This window comes from Caretta caretta, chromosome 2, assembly GCF_965140235.1.
Source record: "Caretta caretta isolate rCarCar2 chromosome 2, rCarCar1.hap1, whole genome shotgun sequence".
Classification (NCBI taxonomy): Eukaryota; Metazoa; Chordata; order Testudines; family Cheloniidae; genus Caretta; species Caretta caretta.
In genome coordinates, this window is record NC_134207.1 from 201,335,001 (window position 1) to 201,362,001 (window position 27,001).

Sequence of the window (27,001 nt, forward strand, 5' to 3'; positions counted from 1 at the left end):
AGCCGACCCTATATTTCTGGGGTTGGCAAACTTTGGCTTCTGGCCTATCAGGGTAAGCCGCTAGTGGGCCGGCATGTTTTGTTTACCTGGAGTGTCTGCAGGCACAGAGTCCCTCCACTCCCAGTGGCCTCGGTTTGCCATTCCCAGCCAATGGGAGCTGTGGGAAGCGGCATGGACCCAGGGACGTGCTGGCTGCCACTTTCTGCAGCTCCCATTGGCTGGGAATGGTGAACTGTGGCCAGTGGGAGCTGCGGGGCTCCATGCCTGTGAACGGTCCAGGTAAACAAAACATCCCGGCCCACGAGCATCTTACCCTGACAGGCCAGGAGCCAAAGTTTGCCGACCCCTGATCTACAATGACAATGTATTAGATATTCAATTCAATAATTCAATAGAGCTTAAAATCGTCAACTTTTGGTGTAGAGCCGTTGATAAGCTGACCCCCCGCTTTTTGATGCTTCACTTTTTTACCAAAAAAATTCGGCTTTTGAATGAGTATATACAATACTCTCTTTCTTACCTGTCTAAGATTTCAAGTGGTTAAAATGGGATTCAGCACCATTGGGTTGGGCCTCTGCACCCCTCCATAGATTGAGACAGAGGGGTGGATGGGCCAAGTTTGATTGGTGCTACAACCCTGTGGGCTAGGTTGCAGTGCCACTGAAATTTGGCCCATCCACCTCTCCATAGGGTCAAACTTAAGTGGCGCTGTAGTGCTGTGTGCCAAGTTGCAATGCCACTCAGTTTGAGGGCCCTGTTAAACAGGGGGCCCAGGTCAAACGGCTCTTCAATCAGGACGGGGCATGTTAGGCATAAAAAGTAGGACAGCCCCGCAAAACCTGAGGCTGTTGGATGGTATGCTCTTTGATTCTGATTTCATACAATCTTGTTTCCTTTTGCATTCACCACATATGTTTCAAAGTTGGCGAGTGACATGTGCTCCTAAGTAGAATATCTGCTTTTAAAGATGACTCAGCAAGGTACTTGAGCAGCAGCTTCAATAAAATTACTGCTCTCAGACTTAAAGTTACACTGTAGGATCTTAATCTCTCAGTACTTCAATTCTTTCTTTGTAAAATAAAGTTAATAATTCTTTTCTACCTCACAAAGTTGCTGTGGAGATAAATTCCTTAAGGTTTTTAAGGCACTCAGATACTATGTGGGTGGGCCCATATCAGTTCATATAAGCTAGCTCTAGATGGTAGCAGGTAAAACATGTCTCTATCCTGGAGATCAGAATAGAGACGTGAGTATTGTTATTAATTAAATGCTGTAAATGCTCAGTTAGGACCTGTGCTGTGAATGTGTGTTAAGAACAACCACAAAACTTTTTTTTTAAATAAAAAAATAAACTCAAAACCAAGCTTACAGCTTTGCGTATTGTAGATCCATGTCCGATGGTACATTGAGTTTAATTTACATTTGACTGTTGTTCTTAGCACTTGTTTTTAAAATATAACCAAGTAAACAAACCTCACTAAAGAAAGAAAAATAAGACTATTTTCTGAAAATCAGCAACAGCCTGATTCCTTGCGATAGAGATAAATATATTTTCAGTAATGTGCTTAAAAGGCAACTATTAGTTTTTAATGAATGTAAGAGATTTATTTTTTTAGCAGAGCTACTAAAATAATAATCATACATGAAGGAGTACTTCATACAAGCTCAGGAAATTATATTCAGAGATTTAGCTGGGGAATTTGGTTCTGGTTTGAAAGATAACGTTCATTTATACTTACAAAAAATGTTTAGTTCATTAGCATACTTCTATTCTGTAGACACTGAAAAGCTTTAATGCCCGAAAAATTACTTAGATGTAACTTGATTTTATGAATTACCAAGCACTAACGATATAAATGGTCTTATTATTCTGTCACATCTAGTGCTGTACTGTTCCAGAATGTAGCTATTGCACAATAGGAGGCATTCTAAAGTTGTTTTTTATCACAAAAGAACCAGCGTAGCTTGATTTTGAGATAATATGCTGACTACAAGTGGGTATATGATTTTAAGATGTTTGGCAAAAGTGCAAACCTTCAGAGGAAAGCCTTTTGAATGTTTCAAACTTGTAGGTATTATATTTCATGAACTGAGGCTTTTATGTGTTTCATAATAAAAATAACCGCTAACAAAATAAGAATAATCCAGTCATTTTGAGTGATTGAGAAAAACTGGACAGACCAAAAAGTGCTAACTTGCTGCTAAAATCACTCTGGGTCTGATTCTTAAATCACTTATATCATGTAAATAAGGAGAAATTCCACTGAAACCAGTGGAGTTAAAGTGGTATAGAATTGGCATAAATGAGAGGAGAATTTGGTCCATTATCATTTACCTTTTCAAAGCAGTGGGTAAGGACCTAGCTGGGTAACTCCAACAGATATCAATTGGAATCATGTGGCTAAAAGATGTGTAGCACTTTGATACTTGCCCGTAAGAGTTGATATTTTTCTCCGCTCTCTGAAACACCTCATGATATATTGGTTAGAAATTGGTATTCTCTTTTGTGTCTGTAATTAATATCATAATCAGCATTGATTATTTCTGAGTCTTTAATTCAGTTCAGATTATGCACCAAAAAAATCTGCTATCAACTTGTGTTTTGGCTTTGGGTTTTCTTGCTGCTCAAAGCTTTCTCTTAATCATTTTGGGTACAGCAGACATAACACATTTGGGATACAGTTTTGAAAGCAATTTCCATTGTCTGGAAAATAGGCCTGAGAGTTGTTGATGGCCTCTTTGTAATGGTGAAGTTTGCCCCTCTTTATTCACTGATTTTTGTAAGCATTTATTTTTAACTTTTAATACTGGCAAAAATTACTCTGAAGAAAGGTTCACTGTTAATACTCATACTGCGCTAAATGATAAAGCTCTTATACCAGCGTGATAAGCACCTGTGTGAAAGAAACTGATTACCAACTGAATTAGTCTGGTAATGCTGATAACTCCACAGCAAGGTCTATAATGACTGCAATGAAAAAAAGAAGTTATGCCATGAGATTTGCCTACAACCTATATATTTAGTCTTTCCATACCATGTCCATGTCAATCAAGTTATTGTGGAAATGGGTTAGCTTCCCAAAGATAGAGCATATGGCCTTGAATATTTTCTTCAAATAAATGTCCCCCAAATCTTCCATTCAGTGAGGGGCGAGGAAATAATGCTTTTGCACTAAGTCTTTAAAGATGGGATTTTCAAACTGGCCTGAGTTAGGAGCCCAAATCCCAGTTGTCACCAAACTCTCTCAAGCCTGTTTTGAAAATCTCAGCCTAAAGAAATAAAGCATATTTGTAACTAATGGCTGTGTATATGAGTGGTGATATTAGGAAAGGGTCTGTGGATCAGAATCTCTGCAGCCATTTTGTCCTATTGTAAGCTTGGGAATAGTCTTGTTACTGAGCGGAACTTTCCTGGCTTCTGCACTACCCCGGTGAAGTGGGTTAGCGAAAGGATCCGAGTCCTCGCTCCCACTTCCTTTACCCAGTGGCCTCCCTGCCCTTGAAGACTCCCCTTCCCCTTCCACTCTCCTGTCTGGCAGAGTCCTTGTAACCCCAACAAGGCTGGGCCCAGGATTCCTGGGGGGCTCGACCCCCAACCCTGCCGTGGTCACCTAGGACAGGGGCTAGGGAGTCCGCACTCCGGGGTACTCTCTCTACACTGGGCACTTCTCTGACCCACTGGCCATTACATACAAGTTAAAGGAAACACAAGTTATTTAATCAACAGTTAATTTTACAAAGAATAAGGAAAAATGGGAAAGGTTAAAGGAAACACATCACCCTGCTCTGTGGCAGGGAACATCACAAACAGTGTCTCTGGAACATCAGGGCAGTTCACAGTCTGTTCCTTGAAAGTCCCAGGCCCTGGCTCTGCCGCAGGGATGCTGTGGGTTGGACACTTGCTCTGGTGGTGGCCACACGCTCTCAGGCTCTAAGTGGTAGGACCCTTCTTCTCAGTGTCGCCTCCACCCTTTCGGGGTTACGATCCAAGCCGGGCCTGCAGAGCCTCTTGGCTGAGGCGTCTCCCTGTGCTGGGCCTGCTGCCCAGGGTCCCCCTCTCACTCCCCAGCTGCTCACCGCACCCAGCTCCGGGCTGCTCCAGCCCCAGCAGCACCGCTCTGTCTCTGCACTGCTGCTGCTCTGCCTCCAGCTCCCTGGGCTGTGTCTCTGGCCCCTCTGACTCTGGTTGCTGCAACTCTGCTCCCAGAGCAAGTCCGCTCTCTCTGGGCTGTGCCTCTAGCTTTGGGGCTGCAGCTCTGCTCCCAGGACAGGGTCTGCTCTCTCTGGGCTGCTTTTCTGGTCCCTCTGGATCTGGCACAGCTCTGATCCCCAGCTTAGCTTGGGCCCCTGCTTTCTCCTTAGCTCAGCCCCACTCTGTCTGACCCAGGCAAATTCAGCTCACACGGAGAATGGGACCTCCCCTGGCCTCCTGATTGGCCTACTTGCCCTGTCATTCAGGATGACCTGGAGCATTGGACTCTCCCCATTGTTCCTGGGGACTATCAGTCTCAGGGTCCTGGTTTCCCATAGACCCTTCCCCTTTTAGTACGGGGAGCCAGCCAACCAAAACACCCCCACTGAATGTTAGTAAGGGGGCAACAGTCTCCTTACACTGTTCCACTGCATCATCTGGTCCTAAAGTCAGTTTAGCCAGTCTTGCATGCTTCACCCCAATATGTGTGATCCTTGATGGCATAAAGCCAGTATAGCTGCTCTAATATGGCAAGAGGGACCAGCCCACAGAGCCAGCAGCAGCATTAGGGGAGTTCAAAGATAAATTTTAAATCCTAACTTGTGCTCTGTGCAGATCACTCCAGGGTCTGGCGCTGTACACGTCGAAAGTAAGGGAGCTCAACTAATTGGATTAGAATTAGATGGGTTAAAAATGGTTTAGAAGAGGGCATTTAATAAATTGTACTTGTATGGATTTGATATATGGCTTTGTAGATGTGAGTCAGCATGTATATTCTACATAAGATTCATAAACCAACAATGTACAGGGGCATAAAAGCATGTGGGTAAAATATAAGTGATTACACAGCTATATGAAAAATTCAGACTTGGGGGAAATGTATTCCTTTTTATGGCCACATCTGTTATTTTCACTAGCCTATTTTGTCTGCAGAATTTACATTGAATCTTGTTTAAGAATGTATGAGGTAGCTGATGGGCATCAAATGAGTCTGTCAAAGAGCTGACTGTTGATAAGGTATTGCAACCAGTGGCATGGCAAATCTCTGTACACAAATTCCTTGCAATCAATATTATATTAATCGTTTAGTCTCTGCTAGTTTAAAATGAACATCCTTCCAGGGACAGCATTCAGCCGAGTGGCATCCAGCGAAGTAGCAAACACTGCTGTATATTTGGAGAAGGAAGTTAAATTAAATGTGTGAAGCTCTAAATTGAATTAGTAGATTGAAAGCAGCATTATGTACTGGAGTGTCAGTAATGCATGGTGATATAAGATGGGAATGTGTATGTGATCCCATCTTTCTGATGGGCCTCTCACCAGAGACAGAGGGGCAGGCCAGCGAAGATAAGCACCAACAACAGTAAAGTCCTAGTCCTAGCTTCTGGATCCTACCCAACAACCTCTAAGGTAGAGGGAAATAAAGCAAAAAGAATGAATGGAGACCGCTTCTCTGTTGGATACAATCGTTGTTCCAGAGGGTAAGGTCACGCAGTTGGCCCCAGGCATTCAGGCTTTGCATTTGTTTTTTAGATTGACATATAACAAAAATGCATCCAAATGCAGCCCTTGTAGAAAGAAATGGTTATTGACCTTACATGAAAAGAAGGAATTCACCTTTCCAGAGTAACTCACGTTATTAGAGCAGAGTTTGAGGACAGAAGTCTATTGCTTTGCAATGTGTCATTTTATTATCAAAGGAATAGAGCAGAAATTTTATGATTTTTTTTTAATTCATCATCTTGTTACCCCTTCATCACAAATGGATCTGTGGATTGATCGCTCCACTGTCTGTGTAGAGTTCTGTATAAGAGTAGGACAGAGAGATAGCAATCCAAATCTTTCTCATCCTGATACACACGGGGTGTTCAATAAGCAAATAAAATTACTACTCTGCTTTGAAAAGAAGCAACACACACCATATAGAACCCAAACATATCCTTTTCCTGGAGTTTGGTCCTGTTGATAACTCAGATACCAAAAAATAGACTTCAGCCTCAGCTTTCTCTCCAAGTTCAGTCTTTCCTAGTGTAGCCCCTCCCCTAAGCTGTGGCTTAAGCCTCTTTCCTAGTGCTTGCTAATCAGAGTGTCTTCTCCCCCGTCCTTGCATGGTTTGGGTTCTAGGTTCTTTGTTGAGGGGTGCTGTCCCTTGGGAAAATAACTAAAACTACTACTTTTAACCAGGAGTATGATCCACCACGTAAGAAGCAAACTACAGTCCTACAAATCCCAATAAATGAAATACTACACGTGGCAGTGAAAGGCTCCTGCAGTGCCACACTGCCAGAGACTTTCACTGTGACGAGGAAAGGCTCTGGTAGACTGGAGGCAGCTGGACACTACACGCCTAAAAATAGAAATTTAGATGTGGGCGGCGTAGCTTGGGTGTATAGAGAGCCTTGTAGAGTATACATCCTGGAGGATTCAGGCATGTAGGCACTGTACTCACCTAAGCTGTGTCTCATCATATGTGCTGGTATTTATACTGTGCTATATGGGCATGCAGTGTCTATACACACTGCCATAAGTGGCTTGAGGGACTGAGCAGTCCTGGCTCCTTGCTGGTCCTGCAAATTGTCTTATATTAAACCCCCCCTTAAGAAGCCTCTCTGTTGACTTGTGCAGGAGTTTCCAGTCTATTCTGTCCACACCCCAGACTCTAAACATCCTGGGAATTGGTGTTTGGAGTCTCTGGAGCCAATGTTGTAGCTGATAGGGTAGGTGCCATACAGGCTCAGTCCTGCATCCCAGAAGCTCTCAAAACTCCAAAAGAGATTACAGTTGTGTTTTCCTGAAGGACTGCCTCTTGCCCCAGAGAAACACTCCAAAGTTAACCACAATTTTTATAGTGGGGGTGCTGAGAGCCATTGAACCAAACTGTAAATCCTGTATATGATGGAAACCACTTCAAGCCAGGAGGTGCAGCACGCCTCAGATCCTTAGTTCCAGCACTTATGCCTTATATCCTTGCTATAGCGAACACAATCCGCCTGTCAGCAGCAGTGACCCTGCAGGAGTGTAGCACTTTAGTTTAGGGTGACCCACTAGAGGAGGCTTATATTCTATTGAGGTCCCCAGAACCAGCCACCTTGTTGCAGAGATATTCACAGATTTGCCCTGTTCAACTACCTGGCTAGCAGCACAAATGAGTTATGTATTGTCTGTTCAAGGTTTCTTGACTGTAATTATTCTCCAACCCAAATGTACATAGCCTATTACGTTAACACTATCTGAAACACATTTACAGAATGATTTTGTACTGGTAAACCAGGGACACATCAGATAATCTATATGAATATTCCATGATAGATCACCATATACATTATTTTTAAAATTTCTAATCTATTCCACAATATTCAAAGGTTATGTCAATTATTTACTGGTTGCTGTGTCACGATATGCCATGTTCACTGTCCCGAAGGCTCTCCAGGTTGCAACACAACTAGCTCAAGCAATCTGAAAAATGTTAGCACAGTTTAAGATGGGTGTAGGAGGGCATCAGTTGAGTTAAGCTAACACAAATGAAAAGGTACCTTGTTTTCTCATGTAAACAGGGACCAAAAGTCTAGATTCTTGAAGCAAATAATAGGAACTGCAATATTTTATTCCCTTGCATTTACATTATCTGGTCATTTAGTCATCAGTGTATAAGCTTCTTATTCCTGTTATATGCCTGCAGACCTTTTTTTCAGTATTACCAAGTCTCGCAGGCAAAACCAAAAAAGCAGGGAGATGACATATTTCTCTTTTCTATGAATGCACACAAGCCACAGAATTCTACCATCTTTTTCACATATTGGTTGAATGCTTTCCTATTCTATTGTGTGTCTCCTGCTACAGAAACAAACACATACCGCATACAGAGGAGCAGAGATACTTCTTACCTTTTTAACTTTAAGGGAACTTGTCTGAGCTACCGTTTTGCTTTAAATTGGTTGAAAGTTTTGAGGGTAGGATTATACCTCTCCTAAACTACCAAATGCTTTGTGAAGGAGCTAAAATCCCAAATCAACACAAAGTTCTTAAGTGTCAATATTTGCAATGGGATCTGTACACAATCATAACGTATGTGTTCATTCATCTGTATAATAGCTTCACATCTGACAACATGGCTGCGTACCACCTAAGAGCTGGAATAATTTTTGTTTCTACCCTGTATTCCAACCACTGGAAATATAGTAAAATCTAAAATTGTGCTAAAAAATTATCTTTCTGCCAAGCCAATATCTCCTTTTGGAGATCTGTTTGTGCCAGAGCAGATGCAGTGTGCAACTAAACACTATTTCCAGCCTAGGAGCATCCGGCTGGATAAAAAAATTCCGTGTTGTAAAGCTCAAATAACCCTTCATTTCTTCCATTTATTTGAGATTCACTCTGCTCGAAGATCTGATTGGGAGAATTATTGTCTTGGGTATTGAGGTAAAATAGGTTTATTATCTTAAACAAACAAAAGCAAAAAAAAGTAGCTAAGATATTAGTAGGAAACTGTTACATAAAGATTATTAATGCATTTTTATGACAGTATATATAGAGAGAGAGAGAGACAGAGAGAGAATACTCTTTTCATGGCAATATTTTTATTAGATTCACTGTATGTTTATGAAACAGTTGGCTACTACATGCCAGAGCAGCAGACTTATTCATTTTGCTAATATCAAGCTGTGATATGAGACTTTTCACATACTGTCCCAGCTTCCTAGAGCTTAGGAGTTAGAAAGGATGTGAAAATCTCCATGCCTCTTTGAAATGTATGTATATTTTCACATATAATATTTCCTCCCAGGTTCCCTAATCAGAATTGTTCTCCAGTGCATTTCAAGAGCTACACTCAACTGCAGGTGGAGGCAAGCCTTGCTTGATTGACTGTAAAATGCCTCCACGTTTCCATAAATGAGAGAGAAATATGAAGATAAATATGTGAGTTAAATATGAAATAAGTCCTTTGCTTGTTTCTGAACCTGAATGCAGCTACCTCCATTATGAGACTGTATGAGTTGAGGGGGAGGGAAGGAGGAATGGAGAGATGGAAAAGGAAGGAAGGGGGAAAGGAATGTTCCATAAACATGCTACCTTAAAAACAAATATTGAATGAATAACAAAAAGAAAAAAAAACTTTCTGTAAGATTGAGTAATGTGCATTTGACATAGATGCAGAAGGCAAAAAATAAATTCTAAATGGAACTGAGATGCTACTTAATTTTATTTTTGTCATGAGATCTTTCAATGGAAATGTGGTTGCATTATTGCAAGGGATCTACTAAACCACTATGGCCAGAGCTAACATAGATTCTTGCCATTGACCCATCACACTGTCTACCAAATTGGCATGAAACAAAGTAGTGATGCCACTGTAAATCTTTTATTCTCTGACATATTATCCTGCTTCCTTTGAAAAGCACTTTTTCATTATTTTTTTTTACCTTAAACACTGTGTAAGAATGTGCTGCAATTCAGTGTTTATGGAAAATAAATGCACTTCAGTAAATGGAAAATGGGTTTCCTGACAAAGATCAATAAATGCCGCATACAGCAGAGTGAAGTTATCAAAATGCAAATATTTTAAACAAAATAAAATTTAAAATTGCCAAGATAAACTATTCCCTTAAAGCATACTGGTGGAGACGTTTTCTAGTTTACATAATGTAATTAAATTCAAGCTTGAAAAATTCAAATTCGTCCCAAAGACGTTACAACACGATTTAATGTGGTGATAAGGATGAAAATGTAGCATGTTTGAAGGCCACAAGAGTATTATAAAATTGTGTTTGAAAGCTGACAACAATTGTTTGCAAGCATTCTTAAGAAAGGCTGCTCACTCGTGGCATTATGAAAATAAAACCTATTTTGTTATTAGTCACCTCATGGAGACAATTTGGGTCAAATTCATCCCTGATATGACTTCACTGGGCTCACTGAATTACACTAGGGATAAATCTGGCCTGTTTTGTCATGCAGGAAACAAACAAATGCAAATATAGTGGATAGAAAAGAAATATGAATCAAAGTCTTCTTAAAACATTGTAAGGCATGTTGCTTATTGTCTTGCTGTAATGTATAAGAGTGGTACAGGTGTTACACAATCTGCTTTGTTACACTGTTCGTTCTCATTCTTTATTTAATAGGAGTCAGAATGAATGCAGGGCTCGTAGTCCGGGCTCAGAAGTTCTAATCCTGGCTCTTCCACTGATCTGATGTAACCTTGTTCAAACTATTTTACAGATGAGAATGCAGGGGGTTCAATGAAGATAATACTGCCCAACAGCCAGGGCCAGGGAAATAGGATTAATTAGTTTACACGCTTACAACACCCTTTAGAAAAGGTAAAGCACCAGCTCTGCTATGATTAAGGTTTAGATTAGTTTCGGTTTAAAGCTTGAATTTTCTAAATGCTCTAGAATCCTCACAGTTACTCAGATTCAGAGATGACCCATAACCCTTGATAGTGAGGAGAGGGCACAATTTAAAGGGTTAAACTGTGACTACAGGCAAGGAAGAGGCAGGACTCAGAGAGCTTCCCCACACCCCCTCTGGTGGAGTTGTGTTGCCAGCCTGGTCTTGCTTCCCTGTTCTGGGCACCACCTAGTGGGGCTCAATGCGAGCACTAGGTACCGTTGCCTGTCCCAGGCACATCCCCCTCAGCCTGACTCCCGCCCTGGCAGAAATCGGTGGGAGGGAAAGCATGTGATCCACTAGTGGTAGAAGCTAGACAAAACAGCATAGAAATGAGGCATTCTGGTCTCTCAAGGTACATATATCACTTCTTTCCTTTGATCACACAGACCTGGATCAGAGAGAGGGTCTCGCATACAAAACCAGAGGGGCATGGTCCACCTAGATCACTTCATATCACAATCACAGTTCTTCCAAGCTGCTCCAACTAATTCCTCCACCACTCAGTACAAGTACATCTACCAAAATGAACGCAACGGGAATACATTCAGATAATTTCCAGTCGCTATTCCCTGCTCCAGCCAGACTGAGTTAGAGATGCATGGGTGTTTAACCTTAATTCTGTATTTCTTGGTTTTCACAAGTTTATTTTGCTGAACCTGACATTCTAGAAGGGCGCAAGATGCCACTCGGCTACCTTAACTATGCATCAGTGCAGGGTGGTGGTTGTTTTTTGCCATTTAATACCATAAGTATTAAATATTCTCTAGGCTTCTGATTGTCCTTTGATCATGTAGGATTATGGGAGTCCCCAACTCTCAAGTCATTTGGGAGTTGAATCAGTGGGACTAGAGTCCTCAGCAACTTGCAGGAGGTTCTTTGCGCCTTCTGGCATCTCATTATAGACACTTTAAATATTTTTGTTAAAAAAAGAAAAGGGGTACTTGTGGCACCTTAGAGACTAGCCAATTTATTTGAGCATAATCTTTCATGAACATCCAATGAAGTGAGCCGTAGCTCACAAAAGCTTATACTCAAATAAATTGGTTAGTCTCTAATGTGCCACAAGTACTCCTTTTCTTTTTGCGAATACAGACTAACACGGCTGCTACTCTGAAACCTGTCAATATTTTCGTTGTTTATGAACCTTTTGCTTGCTTGTTGGCAAGCGTTTATAATCATAACTAGAATCAATCAAAGGGAGGAACAATTTGGATCTCCTTGTAGTGTTTCCTATTGGAGCTGCTTTAAAACATAACATTTATCCCTTTTGAATTAAAGTGAATTTTGTCCCCATTTCATAAAATCTTGATGGCATAATCGTCTGGTGACAGCCATACTGTATTTCTATTTGATATTATTTGGCCAGTCTTTGCTTGTTTGTCTTTTGGCAAGATTTCTTTTTGAACTGGTTATACCTTCTCAGAATTGTTGTCTTCATAATTCAGGCAGGGTGTGCCCATTAACTCTCAATTAAATGTCCAAGATGGGTGATATATTTAATATTTGTACATTTCCTTTTCTTCTAACACATATTATTGTTGCACATTTGCCTTTCTTAAAATTCCATAAATACATATTTTATAAATTGTCCCTTCAATCATTTTTGAGGGAAGGATTGTTCTGTGTCTTGCCCTCCAACCCTTTTCCCCTCAAAGTAATAGGCCAATTTGGCACATTAGTCTTTACCTTTTGTATATATTTCTATTTCTGCCATTTAAAAAAAATCTCTTTAGCAGGTTTGAATGCCTTTGAGTCACGGAACTGAGATCAAAGACTAATCCATTAGTTGCCTCTCAGAATTGCCCTTGCCTGAGAGACACTCACAGAAAGTTGAAAACTAACCTTGGTAAAATGTGTTGACTTCAGCGAGACTAATTCGGAAAGTATGTAATATGCCCAGAAGTTCTTCATTTGTTATTTACTTAGCCAATCTTGCTAAATAATCACATAAATTATATAAACCATTGTGTATCTTTAATCTTGTTTGTTTTGTGTATTGCCTTATAGTTCTTGGAGTAATTTTTCCCTTGAAAAACTGAAAGTAACTTCTATTGATGATCTGAGATCATTAGTGGACTTAGCTTAGCTGCTGGTTTTAAAAATGCTTGAAACCCATTCATTTTCTGTTTTAAAATTTAAAATACTTAACCAATTCCTCACCTTGCAGTGCATGCTTGGGGCCAATTCCCAAGCAGCCCACTGGGTCACAAGTATCTCAGACAGGACCTTTCTAACTGACAAATCTCCTTGGGACCCATCTCATGATTTGTTCCAATGCAGATCTCAGCTAGCTCCAGTGGCCTGGGTGGGTATGAAGACCGTGCCCCCTCTCTATTCTCAGGCCTGCGCAGGAACCCTGGCAGAAGCCAAAGCCTGAAAGTGCTCCCTTTCTCCATTCTGGAAGTAGCAGAGGTGAGATCAGTGAAGCCACAAGCTGCATGAGACATAGAGGTGCACCCCCTCAGTATGGATTGCTGTGCCTAGGACCACTGCCCAAGCAGCGCACTAGATTACAGGGGCCTCATCTGCATACACTTGCTAACCTACCAACTGCACTACAACTTGCTAGTGTTGCAACCGTTGTAATTTAAACCCGCAAGACCAGACCTGTAGGATGCAAAATGGAAGGTGAAAACCTGTATGAGAGTTTGCCAGTTTTGCCATATTGCAAACATCCCTTCCAAACTCCAGGACTGTAATTCAGCCCAGGCACTGGCACTGAAGGAAATCCAGAATACTAGTTTAAGAGGGGGAGGAGTGGGACCCTCAAAGGGTTACTTGCCTTACAGCAAATTGTAGCAACCTCCAGCTCCTCCAGGGAAGAGCCTATCACCCGACCCCATTACCACCCCTACCATCCAGTGGCTGTAGAGGTGGGCAGGAAAGGGATTGGAAGGGAAAAAACAAAGCAGCAGCTCTCTCCTCAACACATGCTGAAACAAATGAGAGGGGGAAGGGGAAGCAGAGGACCACGTGAAGCATTGCCCTAGCTGATCCTAGTTGTGATCTTTTCCACTCTATCCATCCGAGGGTGAGTCCACTGCTGCTGGCCTCATCAAAGCTGCAGTCTAGCTAGTAAGCTGAGTAGTTGATCAAATTTGCTCATATGTACCAAATATAATATTTACCAATATGGGAGTCAATCCAAACAAGATTTTCTCTCTCATGTGTGCGCACACATACACAAAACAAAATTTGTTTGGATTGACTCCCATGAAATATTTCATCACAAAAGACAGGGAGTTGGCTGAAAAAAATTATGTACCGTGGGAGAGTTACAACGGAAACTACATCTCAGTCTTAGCTACAGAATTTGCTATTGGCAAACATACTAGGTAAGGTTCATTTGAGGCATTACAGTTTATCCAATGCTCTTCTTGTGAAATGGTTATAGTGAAACTGTTAATGCAGATTTATAGTATGTCATGGGTACTTAACCAAAGAAAATAAGTAATGATCATATATCCATTTTGACACTTATTTGTCAGTGAGCATTTCTTGATAGGACCAAAAGTTGTTGTGGCTCAATATTCCTTAAATTTGATATATTGTCCTTGGATTTATGGAAAGTTTTTATAGCTTTATTTATACTTCAGATTTATTCACATCTTCACGAATATCATTACTACGCGGCTATGGTGAAACTATCCTCATTGTTGAGAAAAATAACCTATTTGGTTTCTTCATGGTGCATTTTAATAAATGGAGAACATTTTATATTTCATCATAGATAGACCTAATTCTGATCTCTGTTGACACGTAAATCCAAAGTAACTCGATTGAGTTTGATAACTGACATCAGAGTTTCATGCTGTATTGTATGATATGCATTTCTTGAGCAGACTGATTACTAATCATGTACTTAAACTAATTTGTTCAGAAATTGGTGGATTTTTGGTATACTTTTCCCCTCAGCTATTTTTTTTCTGCAAAAGACCTTTTAGACATAATTAAAATTTAACTTCTTGTATTGTGTTGTAACCGACATCTCATTATTTTCACATATTATACGACCTATTGTTGATGTCTGAAGAGTGGGCCAAACTTGTCCTTGAAGTCAATGGCATTGTAGGAAAATGAACATAAAACATGGCTCAGTTAATTTTAATGTGTAGGCAACTAGTTTTAGTAAAAATAATTACTGGATGAAATGCTCTGGGGGTCAGTGTTCAAGGAAGGACGTGACAGATACGTAACTTAAGAGAGTTCTAATACAAAAAGGAGCAACAATTTAAAAACAAGATTATCTTTTGTGGCATGCTATAGGCTTTTGGATAAAATGGTTACACTGGGTTTTTCTGTCTCCTATACCATTTTCTCTGTGTGGGCTTTCCATTTAGTGATCCCATTTTCTATTATTCAGAGCTAAATTGCCGCAACACAAGTATGAGCTAGAAGTCACTTTTATACTGCAGCCAACTCTCCAGGAGGAGTTGGAAAAGAAATCCACCTAAACAAAACTCACTTCCCTCACAAAAAATGAGAAATCAGGCTTTATGCATATGAAGTTGACAAGGCAGAGGGTTGCAGTATACTGCCACTCACTGTCCAACACAAGTTTGCTATTCCATGTCATGGGTTAGAATGGTGGCTGCATTCAACCGTACCCCTCAACTTTAGTAAGTGTTAAGGTCACAACATCCATGTAATCGAAGACCCTGTTTCCTTGCTGGACTGCCACCTTCAACATCGCTTTTGATTCTGGTTTGTGCAGAACACACAGAAGCAGAGAGACACATTTCCCCTCTATCCCCCTGTCATGCTGATACACCAGCAGGCCCTTCCTCACTTTAGCTCCACTGCAGAGCTAAAGTGATACACAGAGCTTAGTACAGATCCTCTTCACTGAGGTGAACATCCCTCCGACAGCTGGGCAAATTTTTTCAGACAAATAGTTTATTCGCCCCAAAATTCAGACTCTGGTCAACCAAACTATTTGCAAATTTGAGACAAATGTGGTGGTGAACAGTTTTGGACAAAACAAACACCTGCCCCTCAAAAAACAGGGGGGATAGATTCACAAGGAGCTTAGGTGCCATTCACAAAACAGTCCTCTTCTTTCACCCAATAGCACAGTGGTTAGGGCACTTGTCAGGGAGAAAGAAGACCCAGGTTCAATTCCCTGCTTTAATTATTATGTATTTATACAAAGTGCAACAGCTTCAACAGGAGAGATTGAGAGTTTCCCTCTGCAAATAGCCAACATGCTGGTAGCTAGGGCACTCACTTGGGAGAAGGGAGACCTGGATTCAAGTTCCTGCTCCAGAGTGGGGATTTGAACCTTGGGCTCCCACATCATAGCCTAGTTCCCTAATCACTGTCCTATCAGGTATGAGGGTGGTGTGGGTGTGGGTGCATGCACAGTTGTCACTGGTGGTTGTTTTTTGGGGGGGTAAATCCAGCCCTTTGTTTCCTTTGCTTTTATTAAAAAAAATGTTTTAAATGCCTGAAAATGAAACAAAAGTTTTGTTCACTTTTTCGAGTGGCCAAAAATTCAGAATACTTTGGTTTGATTCAAACTGATTTTTCCCCCATTTTTCAGAACTGCCAGTGAAATGAAAAAAATCATTATTTTCAGAGTTATACTTTGCCTCATAGATAGTCCATACGCAAGTAGTAATCACTTTGAATGCAGTTTTCTTGGAGGTAATTCACTTACTAGATGAGTAGAAGAGGATAGGCAAGCAACTGCAAAGTCTGTGGCTGGCGAAACCTCTATGAAATTCTTTCAGGTATCTAATTATACTTTAAGGGGTAGAGTAAACTGTAATTAAGCCCTTTTACAATTCTGATTTATCACAGAGTTCAGAGGTGGGTGCACATAGGAAGAATCTCTGTGTGCTAAGAACCTAGACCAGTATTTTCAAATGTGTGTACCTGAACTTTGACACCATCCCCTCTAACTCCATATTTAGGCACCTAAAAGTGGTCTGATGTTTAGAGGTACTAAGTTTGCAAACCATTGAAAAAAGCAAGCCACTTAAGCATCTAATGGCCTAAATTTAAATGCCTGTGTTTGAAAATTATGTATGTTGTCCCTGATATATTTGAGAAGTGTTGTATTTAAGCTTTATTTGTAGTATGTGAGAGAGAACTTGACTCTGAGGTACAGCCCTGGTGTACGCTACAAACTTATGTTGTTATAACTACGTCACTCAGGGGTTTGGAAAATCCACACCCCTGAGCGACACACTGACACAGTGTAGATGATGGGGGGACTTCTACTGTTGACATAGCTACCACCTTTCAGGGAGGTGGACTACCTACGAGAAGCTCTTTTGTTGGCGTTGATAATGTCTTCACTAAGCACTACAGCGACTGCACCGCAGCACCTCTGTAAGTGTAGACAAGTCCACAGTCTTTTCATTGGGACATGGGAAACAGATAGAATTATTTTACGGGCAGATATAGTGGCAGGGCGTTTTCAGACTTCATAATTAAATTCAGAGATACAGCAGATCAAAAGGGAGCGGTACAAAAAGATGTAACAAGAAAATCTGGTGCTGATACAAACTAGAGTTTCTCTGTGTAAATGTCTTTCTGAATTAGAATGAGAAGAGGCTCTGTTAATACGATCAAAAGGTGAGAACAGAGCTGAAACCCTCCTTTTAAAGCTAACTATTATAAACCAGATACGAAAGTATTTGAATGTTATTGGCAGTGTGTTAGAAAAGCAGTGTCTTTGATCTTCTTCTGCAAGAAAAGTACTGGAGCATTCAGAGTTTAAAATAAATCAGTTGTCCCTGGGTGATTTTACAATATTTTTTTTCTATTAAACAGTAAATGGCAGCACGCATTTTGTGTTTTGATCCCAATTTGTCTTTAAAGATAAACATGGCCGGCCTATGTCTGTCCTCGGAGAACTCAGTGGAACACATAGTTACTGTAGGCTGCTATATTGGCTGTTTGGTTGCAGTGTTTGCTCTATAGATTAAGGAACAAGTGCCTCAGCACTGTCTTAGAAAGATTGGAGATGCCATTCTTTAGTATGGGATGAAAAATTAAGGTAAATAAAGATCCAATGGAAATCTTGCAAATGTAGGGATGTTATTAACAGCAGTGTTCTCATCAAATTGTCAGTGGGTAGTTTACATTTTCCACACACAAATTCCAGCTCTGGTTTCAGTTGATATTCCTCACTTTCTGCTCTAAATTGCTGTGTAGTGATGCTGTGCACTACCAACAGTTGCCATGTTCATCCCAGAGGTGGCTGGATTTCAGTGGGTGTGAATGATCCAATAGAGATCCCAAGTTCTGAAACCTCCTGACTTGCAGTGTATAAATGTAAGTCACTGGCATTTTCACGATATGCTAACACATTTTTTTTTCCACAACAGGTGTAGCACATGGGTATAAAATTGCAAGGCGTAAATTTAAGGGTCAAATTCAGAGCTGATGAGAAAGTCCAGTGTAAGTTGATTTAAAATATCTGTTGAAAGAGCAGAGCCTGTATTTTATTTTACCCCATCCTTCCACCCACTCTGTATGTAAGTTACTGGTGTGTTACAGCTTACTGCTGTGTAACTTGCCCCATCTTTTATGTCACCAGAATGCCCAGAATGTTTGTTTTTCCTTTGAGGACTATACTTGACTTGTTGAATTTGTACATGTTTTCCATGGAATTAATTAACATGGTTTGTAGCCTTCTCTTCTTCACTGATATTTTATCGTATATTTAGGGTCCAATCCAATTCCCATGATAATCAACAAAAACCTCCTATTGATTTCAGTGGGCATTGGTTCAGGCTCCTTCTTTGCAACAATTTCCAATTTGGAATTACAGTGTAGAAGTTATCATAGATTGTATGTTGAGAAACAGAGATCTTAGTTCATTATCAGCCTTCAATTTTGGACCTTGCTGTGATGAATGAATATGAATTAATCACTAGCCTGGTTACCAAGGGACCAGTGATCATGATCTAATTACATTCAATATGGTGAAACAGAGGACAGTTCCTAGCAATATATACTTGTGTTTCAAAGGGCCTAACTTCTCAAACTGAGGAGAATTATTAATTAAGTTATTAGGGAGAAAATTCAGACAGAAAAATAAGAATGACCTCTATCAGGAGTTATTTAACAAAGTGTTTACTAGATAGCCAAAAAGGCATGATTCAACAATCAACAAAGAGAGAGTAACTTTAGTCTACAGTCCTCCTTGGTTCAGTGGCAAAGTGAAGGCTGCAATTAAAAATAAGGAGGCAACATATAACAAATGCAAAAAAGGGGAAACAGATAGCAATCAATATAAATTAGCAATCAATATAAATGAAAAGTTATAAAGTGTAGAAAAGGGAAGCCAAAGACATTGGGGGAGACTCCATGGGTGACTATATTATGGACAATAAATAGTTTTTAAAGTATATTAAGAATAAAAGAAATCCTGGCAATGTTATAAGCCCATTACTAGATGGAGATGGTAAAACTGTCAATAGTGATGCTGAAAAGGCAAAAGTGTTCAATAAATATTACTGTTGTATACTTGAAAAGAAGCAGGATGATGTACTATGCCTATCACATGAAGTATTTCCCAGTCCATTAGTAATCAAGGAGAATATTAAGAGCTACTCTGGAAACCCATTTTTACATCAGAAGGCCCAGATAACTTGCCCCCAAGAGTCCTAAAAGAGTTGACTGAGGGGTTCTCTGGCCCCCTGATGTCCATTTTTAATACATTTTGGAATAACAGGGACATTTCAGAAGACTGGAAGAATGCTAATGTACCAATAAACAAAAGGGCATGCTGAATGACATGGCTAACTATAGGCCAGTTAGCCTGACATCAATCCTGGGAAAAATAATAGGAAAGCTGGGTGCAAGTAAACAATATATGTTTCATTATGGCCAAATGTAAATTTATACACCTAGGAACAAAGAATGTAGGCAATACTTCTAGGATGGGGGGACGGGATTCTACCTTGGGAAGTAATGACGCTAAAAATGATATAGGGCTCATAGTGGATGAGTAACTCAACAATGTTGTGGCAAAAAGGTTTAATGTGATTCTTGGGTGTATAAACAGAAGAGTAGTGAGTAGGAGTAGGGAGGTGATTTTACCTCTGGGTACAGCATTGGTGAGGCCACTAGTGGAATATTACTTGCAGTTCTGGTGTCCACATTATAAAAAGGATATTGAACTGGAGATGGTGCAGAAACGAGATACAAAAATGATTCAAGGGATGAAGAAAATGCCTTATGGTCAGAGACATAGAGTTCAATCTGTTTAGTTTATCCAAAAGGAGATTGAGAGATGACTTAATGACAGTGTATAAGTATCTTCCACAGGGAGAAAATACTGGGTAGAAAAGGCTTTTTAATCCAGTGGAGTAAAGCATAATAAGAACCAATGATTGAAAGCTGAAGCCAGAGAAATTTAAATTGGAAATCAGTGAAGGTGATTAGCCATTGGAAGTGGTGGATTCTCCATCTCTTGCTGTCTCCAAATCAAGACTAGATGCCATTCTGGAAGATACGCTTTAGCCAACACAAATTATTGGGCTCAATACAGGGGTAACTGGTGAAATATAATGGCCTCTGATATATAGGAGGTCAGACTAGATGATCTAATAGTCCCTTCTGGCCTTAAACCTTATGAATCTATGCATAAGGGGGCCCCTACATATCCGAATCCTTTGTCCTCCAGGATGGACCACAACCTGCCTGAACAGGGAACAGTAGTCTGAGAAGCAAGTAAAGGCCCAGTCTGCTGAAACAGAAGTGATGGTGAATTTCTCATTAGTCCAACTAATATTCTTATGTGAATGGCCCCTGTCACTGCCACCTGGAGGAATGGGCAAGGTTACAGTCTAGGAGGAATGGCACTTGGATAGGGCCAGAGGGTTTGTCTAGGGCCATAAATTGCCTTAACCCAGCTCTTGACTGAAATAGTTATGGATCTTTTTAAAAACGTTTGATCTCTAACATGAATCCTGAATAAGACTTATCACTTCCTGCCACGACTTATTGCTTATATGATTATAATATCTCTAACAAATTGTGATCAATAGACATGATCAAAGAAGCTTCTGCATTAGGCATATTATTCATTCTGATTTATCATCTTAACCCCAATCAAATACCTGAATGGGTCCCTTAGTGGAATAACAAGCAGAGCCAGTGCCTGAAATGTTGAATTGAGTTTTTTTTAAAGGCACTGTAATAAACATCACTATTCATGAAGAAAAATGTGACCTTTCATTTGAAATATATCTATGTCCAGACTGTAAACTAGTATCAGTATAAAATGTAAGCCACTTGGTTTCTACACATAAATGCATATTGGTGCTATTCATAGTTCTTAAACCTCATATTTGGAAAATCCTAGCTACTTACACATAAGGTTTGCTGCAAGTACTGTTATTGAACAGATAAAGTCTGCATGGCTAAGATTTGTAAAGGCTCTCCACATCAAAAGGAGAGTCTTTGTTTATCTCTAGAAAATGCTTTTATAAGAGGTTCTGGATAGCCATTTCCAATAGAGAATGGACCAGTTGATCAGATAGCAGCTAAACTAATGAAAAGCATCATGGAAGTGACAGGAAGATTAATTAAGTTCCTCCAGTTGTATTCATGTGTGGCAGTACAGAGTTCCTTTGGGTACTGTGCAGTTAAATGGTATTCATGGTGACAAATACTGCAGATTTCTAGAAGTGACACTTCTGAGTCAAGGGTAAAAGCACATTTGGTAGTTTTATCCAGTGGAAAAAGATCAGAACAGAGATGAGCTACTATGATAGTTAAACACACACACACACACACACAAACACACAACCCTCCCCTTTAATTTAACCTCAGGGGATTAGTTAGGAATTGCAAAATCTATGTTATTTTGTAGTAAAAATGCCATATGTCTTAAACTATTCCAGATGGCTTCAAAGTAAAAACAAACCAAACTTCTAGCCAATGTATTAAGTGTATTTGACTTCAGGCACACATTTATGCACACTTGGAAACACTTCCAATTACTTTTGGATTCTTGCAAAATTGTGGCTTAATTACTCTTCTTTCTGCACTGTTGTTGTTATGGCATAAATAATAATAAAGTGTCCATTATCTATAATGTTCCCCCATCCCCAATTTGCTTAAATTCTGCTCAGATTACCTTGAAGAGGTTTTTTTTTTTCATTTTTCAAAGGGAAACAAAGAGATTCCGTGTGATTTGGGCTGCTGCTTCCATTTTGTTTTCAGATTCAACACAGTACATTTCTGTTGCTCATGGTTGTCTGTGCACAATAGATGAAATTTATTTTGAGAAAAATTGGAAGCCTCTCAGGTGTATGAGATCTTTTAGCCTTCTATACGAGACACACAAACTGATAATGTTGTGTCACTGGTGTCTTTTGTTGCACGGTATTACATTTCTGCCAACAAAGAGTCCCTGCATGTGCTTCTGCACTCGCCTTAAAAAAAAAAAGTGCGGTAAGTCTATCAGATTGAAATTCCTCAAAGCCAACCAGTAAGAATCTTGATATAAATCTATTATTGGTTGCTTCCTGGGATAATTCGAAACCAGAAGTGAGGTTTCCAGGAATCAGCAGGCACATTAATTTTATTAAATATTAATCAATGTTTGCAGTAGACATGTCTGCAAGTAGTTTTAGTTCCCAACATGGGGGCATAGTATAAACTAGTACTAAAATGTGTGTGAAAAGAGTGGGCTCAAAGTTAAAAAACAGGATGGTAGAGCATATACCTTACCAAGGGCTACATTGTGGCTTTGGTCCTGAGCATAGGGGTGGGCCACCCCAGGAGAAATACGGGGCACAAATTATGTCTTTGGGAAGTACAATTCCCACCCTACTTCTCCCTTATTCTAGGCAGGTTGTAATATGCTGCTGACCCATACCTGCAGGAAATTTTAACACCTCTGTGACAGCTCAGCTCTGCTGGTCTGTGTATCAGAAGGGAAGAACCCAGGGTTTTCTCTACCTGCCCACTAGCTTATTCCTGCATGCCCAGACACCTGGTCCAAGTAGTGCACTCACAGGCATAAGGAAGGTTCTTACTTTATGACCCTGAAAAGCTCTGTTCAGTAGAGTCCTAAATGCTTGTCCTAAAACACCAATCACTGAATGTTAAAATTACCACACCAAATCCTGTTTTCCTTTGCAGCCATGCAATTCTATTTTGGGATCAGAATTTGGCCTGTGTTTATTGGAGCTCTGATGCTTTCTGCGATTTTTTGGGAATTACACATGTGGTGAAAGCATGATTTGGCCCGAAGTATGTGAATTTGGGCTATGGAAGCTTGCCAGAAAGAAAGACCAGCCTCTTCCCTTGCATCTGCTCCATAAGGGAAATTCAAAGTTACTTAAATAAAATATCCAGTTCTCTTATGGCTCTTTTTGATTATAGATTTTCTTTGTTTATACAACATATAATAACTGGAGTGACAGTTTTAACACATTAGAGTATAAAAGTGAAAATAATCACCCAAACTGTGTCTGTACTGAAGATGAGTTTTAAAAGGGACAAGATCCTGTGGTGGTGTAAATCAGCTAGGCTTCATTCACTTAAGCAGAGCTACAGTGCTTTATACCAGCTGAGGATCTAGCCCAAGGTACATGACAATTTACGATGACACAGGTAGCATTGCACATTAAGCAGCTGTTTAGAATGAGGAGGAGATGGCTTCTGGGCCGGCAACTAAGCTCCAAATGCTACTGCGTTGATCTGCCCCTTTAACTATTTGGGCACTGTGTACTCACCAGGTGCAGAGCTTCACTTTCGTTTGTCCCTGTTCGTTGCCAGAAAAATAAAGCTACCACAGCAAATAGCTGTGTTACTATGTTACTGTGTTACTATAGATGTAGGCTTCCCCTACATCTATAACCTTTGCTGTTCGGTCCAAATGTAACAGCTACCTCTACCTTCCTTGGTGTAGAGGGTCCTCCTTCAGCATGCTCAGTGTAGTTTTGCTGTGCAAGATGGAGGCTGGATTTGCGACCTCCTGTAACCTAGAGCTCTGCAGAGATGTTTGGGGAGAGGCACGGCTAGGTCAAGAGCAGAGTTGAAGGATTTGCCATTGGATAGGTCCTCTGGTCTTTTTTATCCCCACTAAGGAGAGGTATGTGAGGGCTGCAGAGATTGTCCTTGAGTAAGTCTGCTGATGATCTGTGAGGATTACTTGCCCCGCCTCGAAAAATGTCACCACTTCTTATCTGAAATGCTTGGACTGGACATCAGCAACCACATTTTCTGCTAGAGGTAAAATATATTCCCTTGTACAAAGAGGCAGCAAATGAGTGAGTGAGAATGACTATATAGCCTGGTAATTAGGGCACTCCCTGTAGGAGGTGGGAGACTGAAGATCAAGTTCCCGGTCTGGTGAATACTTAATTATTTATACATAGTGGAAAAGCTTCAACAGAAGAGGCTGAAAGAAGCCTATGCCAGAATATCCCATACCTCACTGATCAGGGCCCTTGCTTACAAAATAGTAGACTCAAGTTCAAATCCCTGTTCCACAGAGGAGGGGAAATTGAACGTTGGTTGCCCGCATCTCAGGTGGGTGCTTTATCCACTGGGTAAAGGTTATAAAGGAGGCTTCCATTACCTCCTTCTCACCTTCTGTGAACCTAGCCCTTTGTTTCTTTCGCTTTTGTATAAAAAAGTGCCTGGAAACACAATGAAATGGAAAAGGAGTACTTGTGGCACCTTAGAGACTAACCAATTTATTTGAGCATAAGCTTTCATTTTGAATCAACCAAAACATTTTGTTTGACCCAAAATAGTTTTTTGTTGACTTTTCAATTTGCCCAATTTTTCTGAAACACTTGGGTTTTGCTTAGGTCAAGCTGAATTTTTTTTCTTGATGTTTTTTTTTTCCAGCTCTGACAGAGGAAAAAATAGTTATTCACCCAAGTTTAGCCATGACCCCTATACACCTCTTTTGCAGGACCTTCTTGTCATGAAATTCATATAATGGCCTTTCCCCTCCTTCAGTCTGCACTCAACTCTTTTGACCTTTGTGGCGGTAGCATGAAACCCAGTCAAGTCTTGTACGGGGTGTAGAGTTCCCTTGCATGTCTAGTATATAGCCACCATCTACAACAGAACTTTGTTTGGCTCCTTTGATACTAGAATAATTTCACCCTAAGTGATGGGACCTCATAAAAACTGAACTTAGTGTGGAGGTTTTAAGGATAAGAAGTGGAGATTTAAGTGAATTATACCATTAATGATCTGGATGATGGGATTACTTGCACCCTCAGCAAGTTCTTGGATGACACTACGCTGGAGGGAGAGGTAGATACACTGAAGGGTAGGGATAGCGTCCCGTGACATAGACAAATTGGAGGACTGGGCCAAAAGAAATCTGATGTGGTTCAACAAGGACAAGTGCAGAGTCCTGCACTTAGGACAGAAGAATCCCATGCATTGCTACAGGCTGGGGACCAACTGGTTAAGCGGCAGTTCTGCAGAAAAGGACCTGGGGTTTACAGTGGACAAGAAGCTAGATGAGAGTCAACAGTGTGTCCTTGTTGCCAAGAACACTAACAGCATCTTGGGCTGCATTAGTAGGAGCATTGCCAGCAGATCGAGGGAAGTGATTATTTCCCTCTATTTGGCACTGGTGAGGCCACATCTAGAGTATTTTGTCCAGTTTTGGTCCCCGTACTACAGAAAAGATGTGGGCAAATTGGAAAGAGTCCAGCAGAGGGCAGCAGAAATGATTAGGGGGCTGGGTACATGACTTATGAGGAGAGGCTGAGGGAACTGGGCTTATTTAGTCTGCAGAAGAGAAGAGTGAGGGGGCATTTGATAGGAGCTTTCAACTATCTCAAGGGGAGTTCCAAAGAGGATGGAACTAGACGGTTCTCAGTGGTGGTAGATGACAGAAGAAGGAGCAATGGTCTCAGGTTGCAGTGGAGGAGGTCTAGGTTGGATATTAGGAAACACTATTTCATTAGGAGGGTGTTGAAGCTCTAGGATGGGTTACCCAGGGAAGTAGTGGAATCTCCATCCTTAAAGCTTTTTAAGGCCTGGATTGACAAAGCCCTGGCTGGGATGATTTAGTTGGGGTTGGTCCTGGTTTGAGCAGGGGATTGACCTCCTGAGGTCTCTTCTAACCCTAATCATCTATGATTCTATAATATCTGTCATCCTCTTTCCTGTGGAATGAAAGCATTTATCCCATTTGATCCCACTATAATGAGATAAACACTTCAGTGTACTTTCCTTTGTTATTTTTAGTTTATTTTTATTTATTTATCTTAAGTGTACTACTAGTGAAAGATGCCATACTGGCAATACACAAAACTAATATCCTTTACTGATCCACAGAACAGACTCGGTACATACAGAGGTACTGACAGTGCAGCCTTCCCAGTGCTGCTAATATGCATCCAATCTAATCTGAGGCATGACCTCTACGGCAACGGGGTATTTCATTATCTATGTCTTCTGTCTTTCTTCTGGAGACTGCCAACAAAGATGCCAGTTGTCCTAGCAGCTATGATCATGTGGGGATCTGTCTATTAGGACCTGGCTTGGGATCACCACATTTGTCACAGAGACAACAAACTAGCTATGAGCTGCTAATGACTTACCAACTTGGACGGGATCTTGAGAGCTAGAGGTGAAAGGTTCTTAACCTCATTATAAATCTTTTCTGCCATCAAGTTTGTCTCTCACGTTGTTATTTATGGGCAGAAATCATAGTTTTAACTCATTTGAGCACAACTGTATTTCTATTTACGATTTCTGGGTTTTTAAAAATGCATTTAGAGGGAAACTAAGCTTCATACAAGACTTGGATGGAAACATCTATTTAACCTCATCCTGCAAAGTGCCAGCCATCTTCATATCCCATTGAGGTCCATGGAAATTGAGGGCATTCAGCACCCTTCTGGATTGTGCTCTCAGTGAGGAAAATATGTTAATGATATATGTGCTGTCTTTCCCGGCCTATTATAAAATAGACCATATTATGTCACTGAGTGCATTTATTACACACACACACACCAAAAAGTATAAGATTTTAAGACTTTTTTTTTTGAAAGCTCAGATTAGTTGAACCAAGATATTAGAACACCCCAATGGGAGCTAGTTCAAAAAAAAAATCTGTTTGTAGTACTCTTAGTACTGATGTCACAGGCACAGCAAGGACATGACAAGGAGGAGTCAGATTACAGTAAGAATGGGCAGTGCAGCATGCAGCCAGAGTAAACGCTAAATCAGACCGGGATTGTATCAGGGATAAGACTGCCTGCAAAGCACTCCTCCTGAGGAGGCACACTACTCACTCACTGTTCCTATGCTGGGAAATTTCCACGCAATGTAGAATGAAAGGAGCTCTGTTTTACATGTCAACCCTGTGCAGGAGCTAATGCTGAATACACAGTGGTGGGATTCTGACTGCATGATTAATGAGAAACATCATGTATTTTGGTAAGTGTTAACTATGATGATGTA

General features: G+C 40.6%; 1 protein-coding gene across 6 annotated transcripts in view; it reads left to right on the top strand.

Annotated features, from left to right (window-relative positions):
• The window catches only part of ZNF385D (zinc finger protein 385D), a 631,463-nt gene that overhangs the window by 338,027 nt on the left and 266,435 nt on the right, over positions 1–27,001 (top strand). Inside the window, exon 1 of one of the 6 annotated variants that reach the window (XM_048838563.2) lies at positions 26,747–26,977. The exons of the other annotated variants lie outside the window; for them this stretch is intronic. Coding sequence (XP_048694520.1) covers positions 26,956–26,977 — 22 coding nt within the window. The 5' untranslated portion in view covers positions 26,747–26,955. Of the gene's footprint in view, positions 1–26,746; positions 26,978–27,001 lie in introns of those variants that run through there. 6 annotated transcript variants of the gene reach the window in all.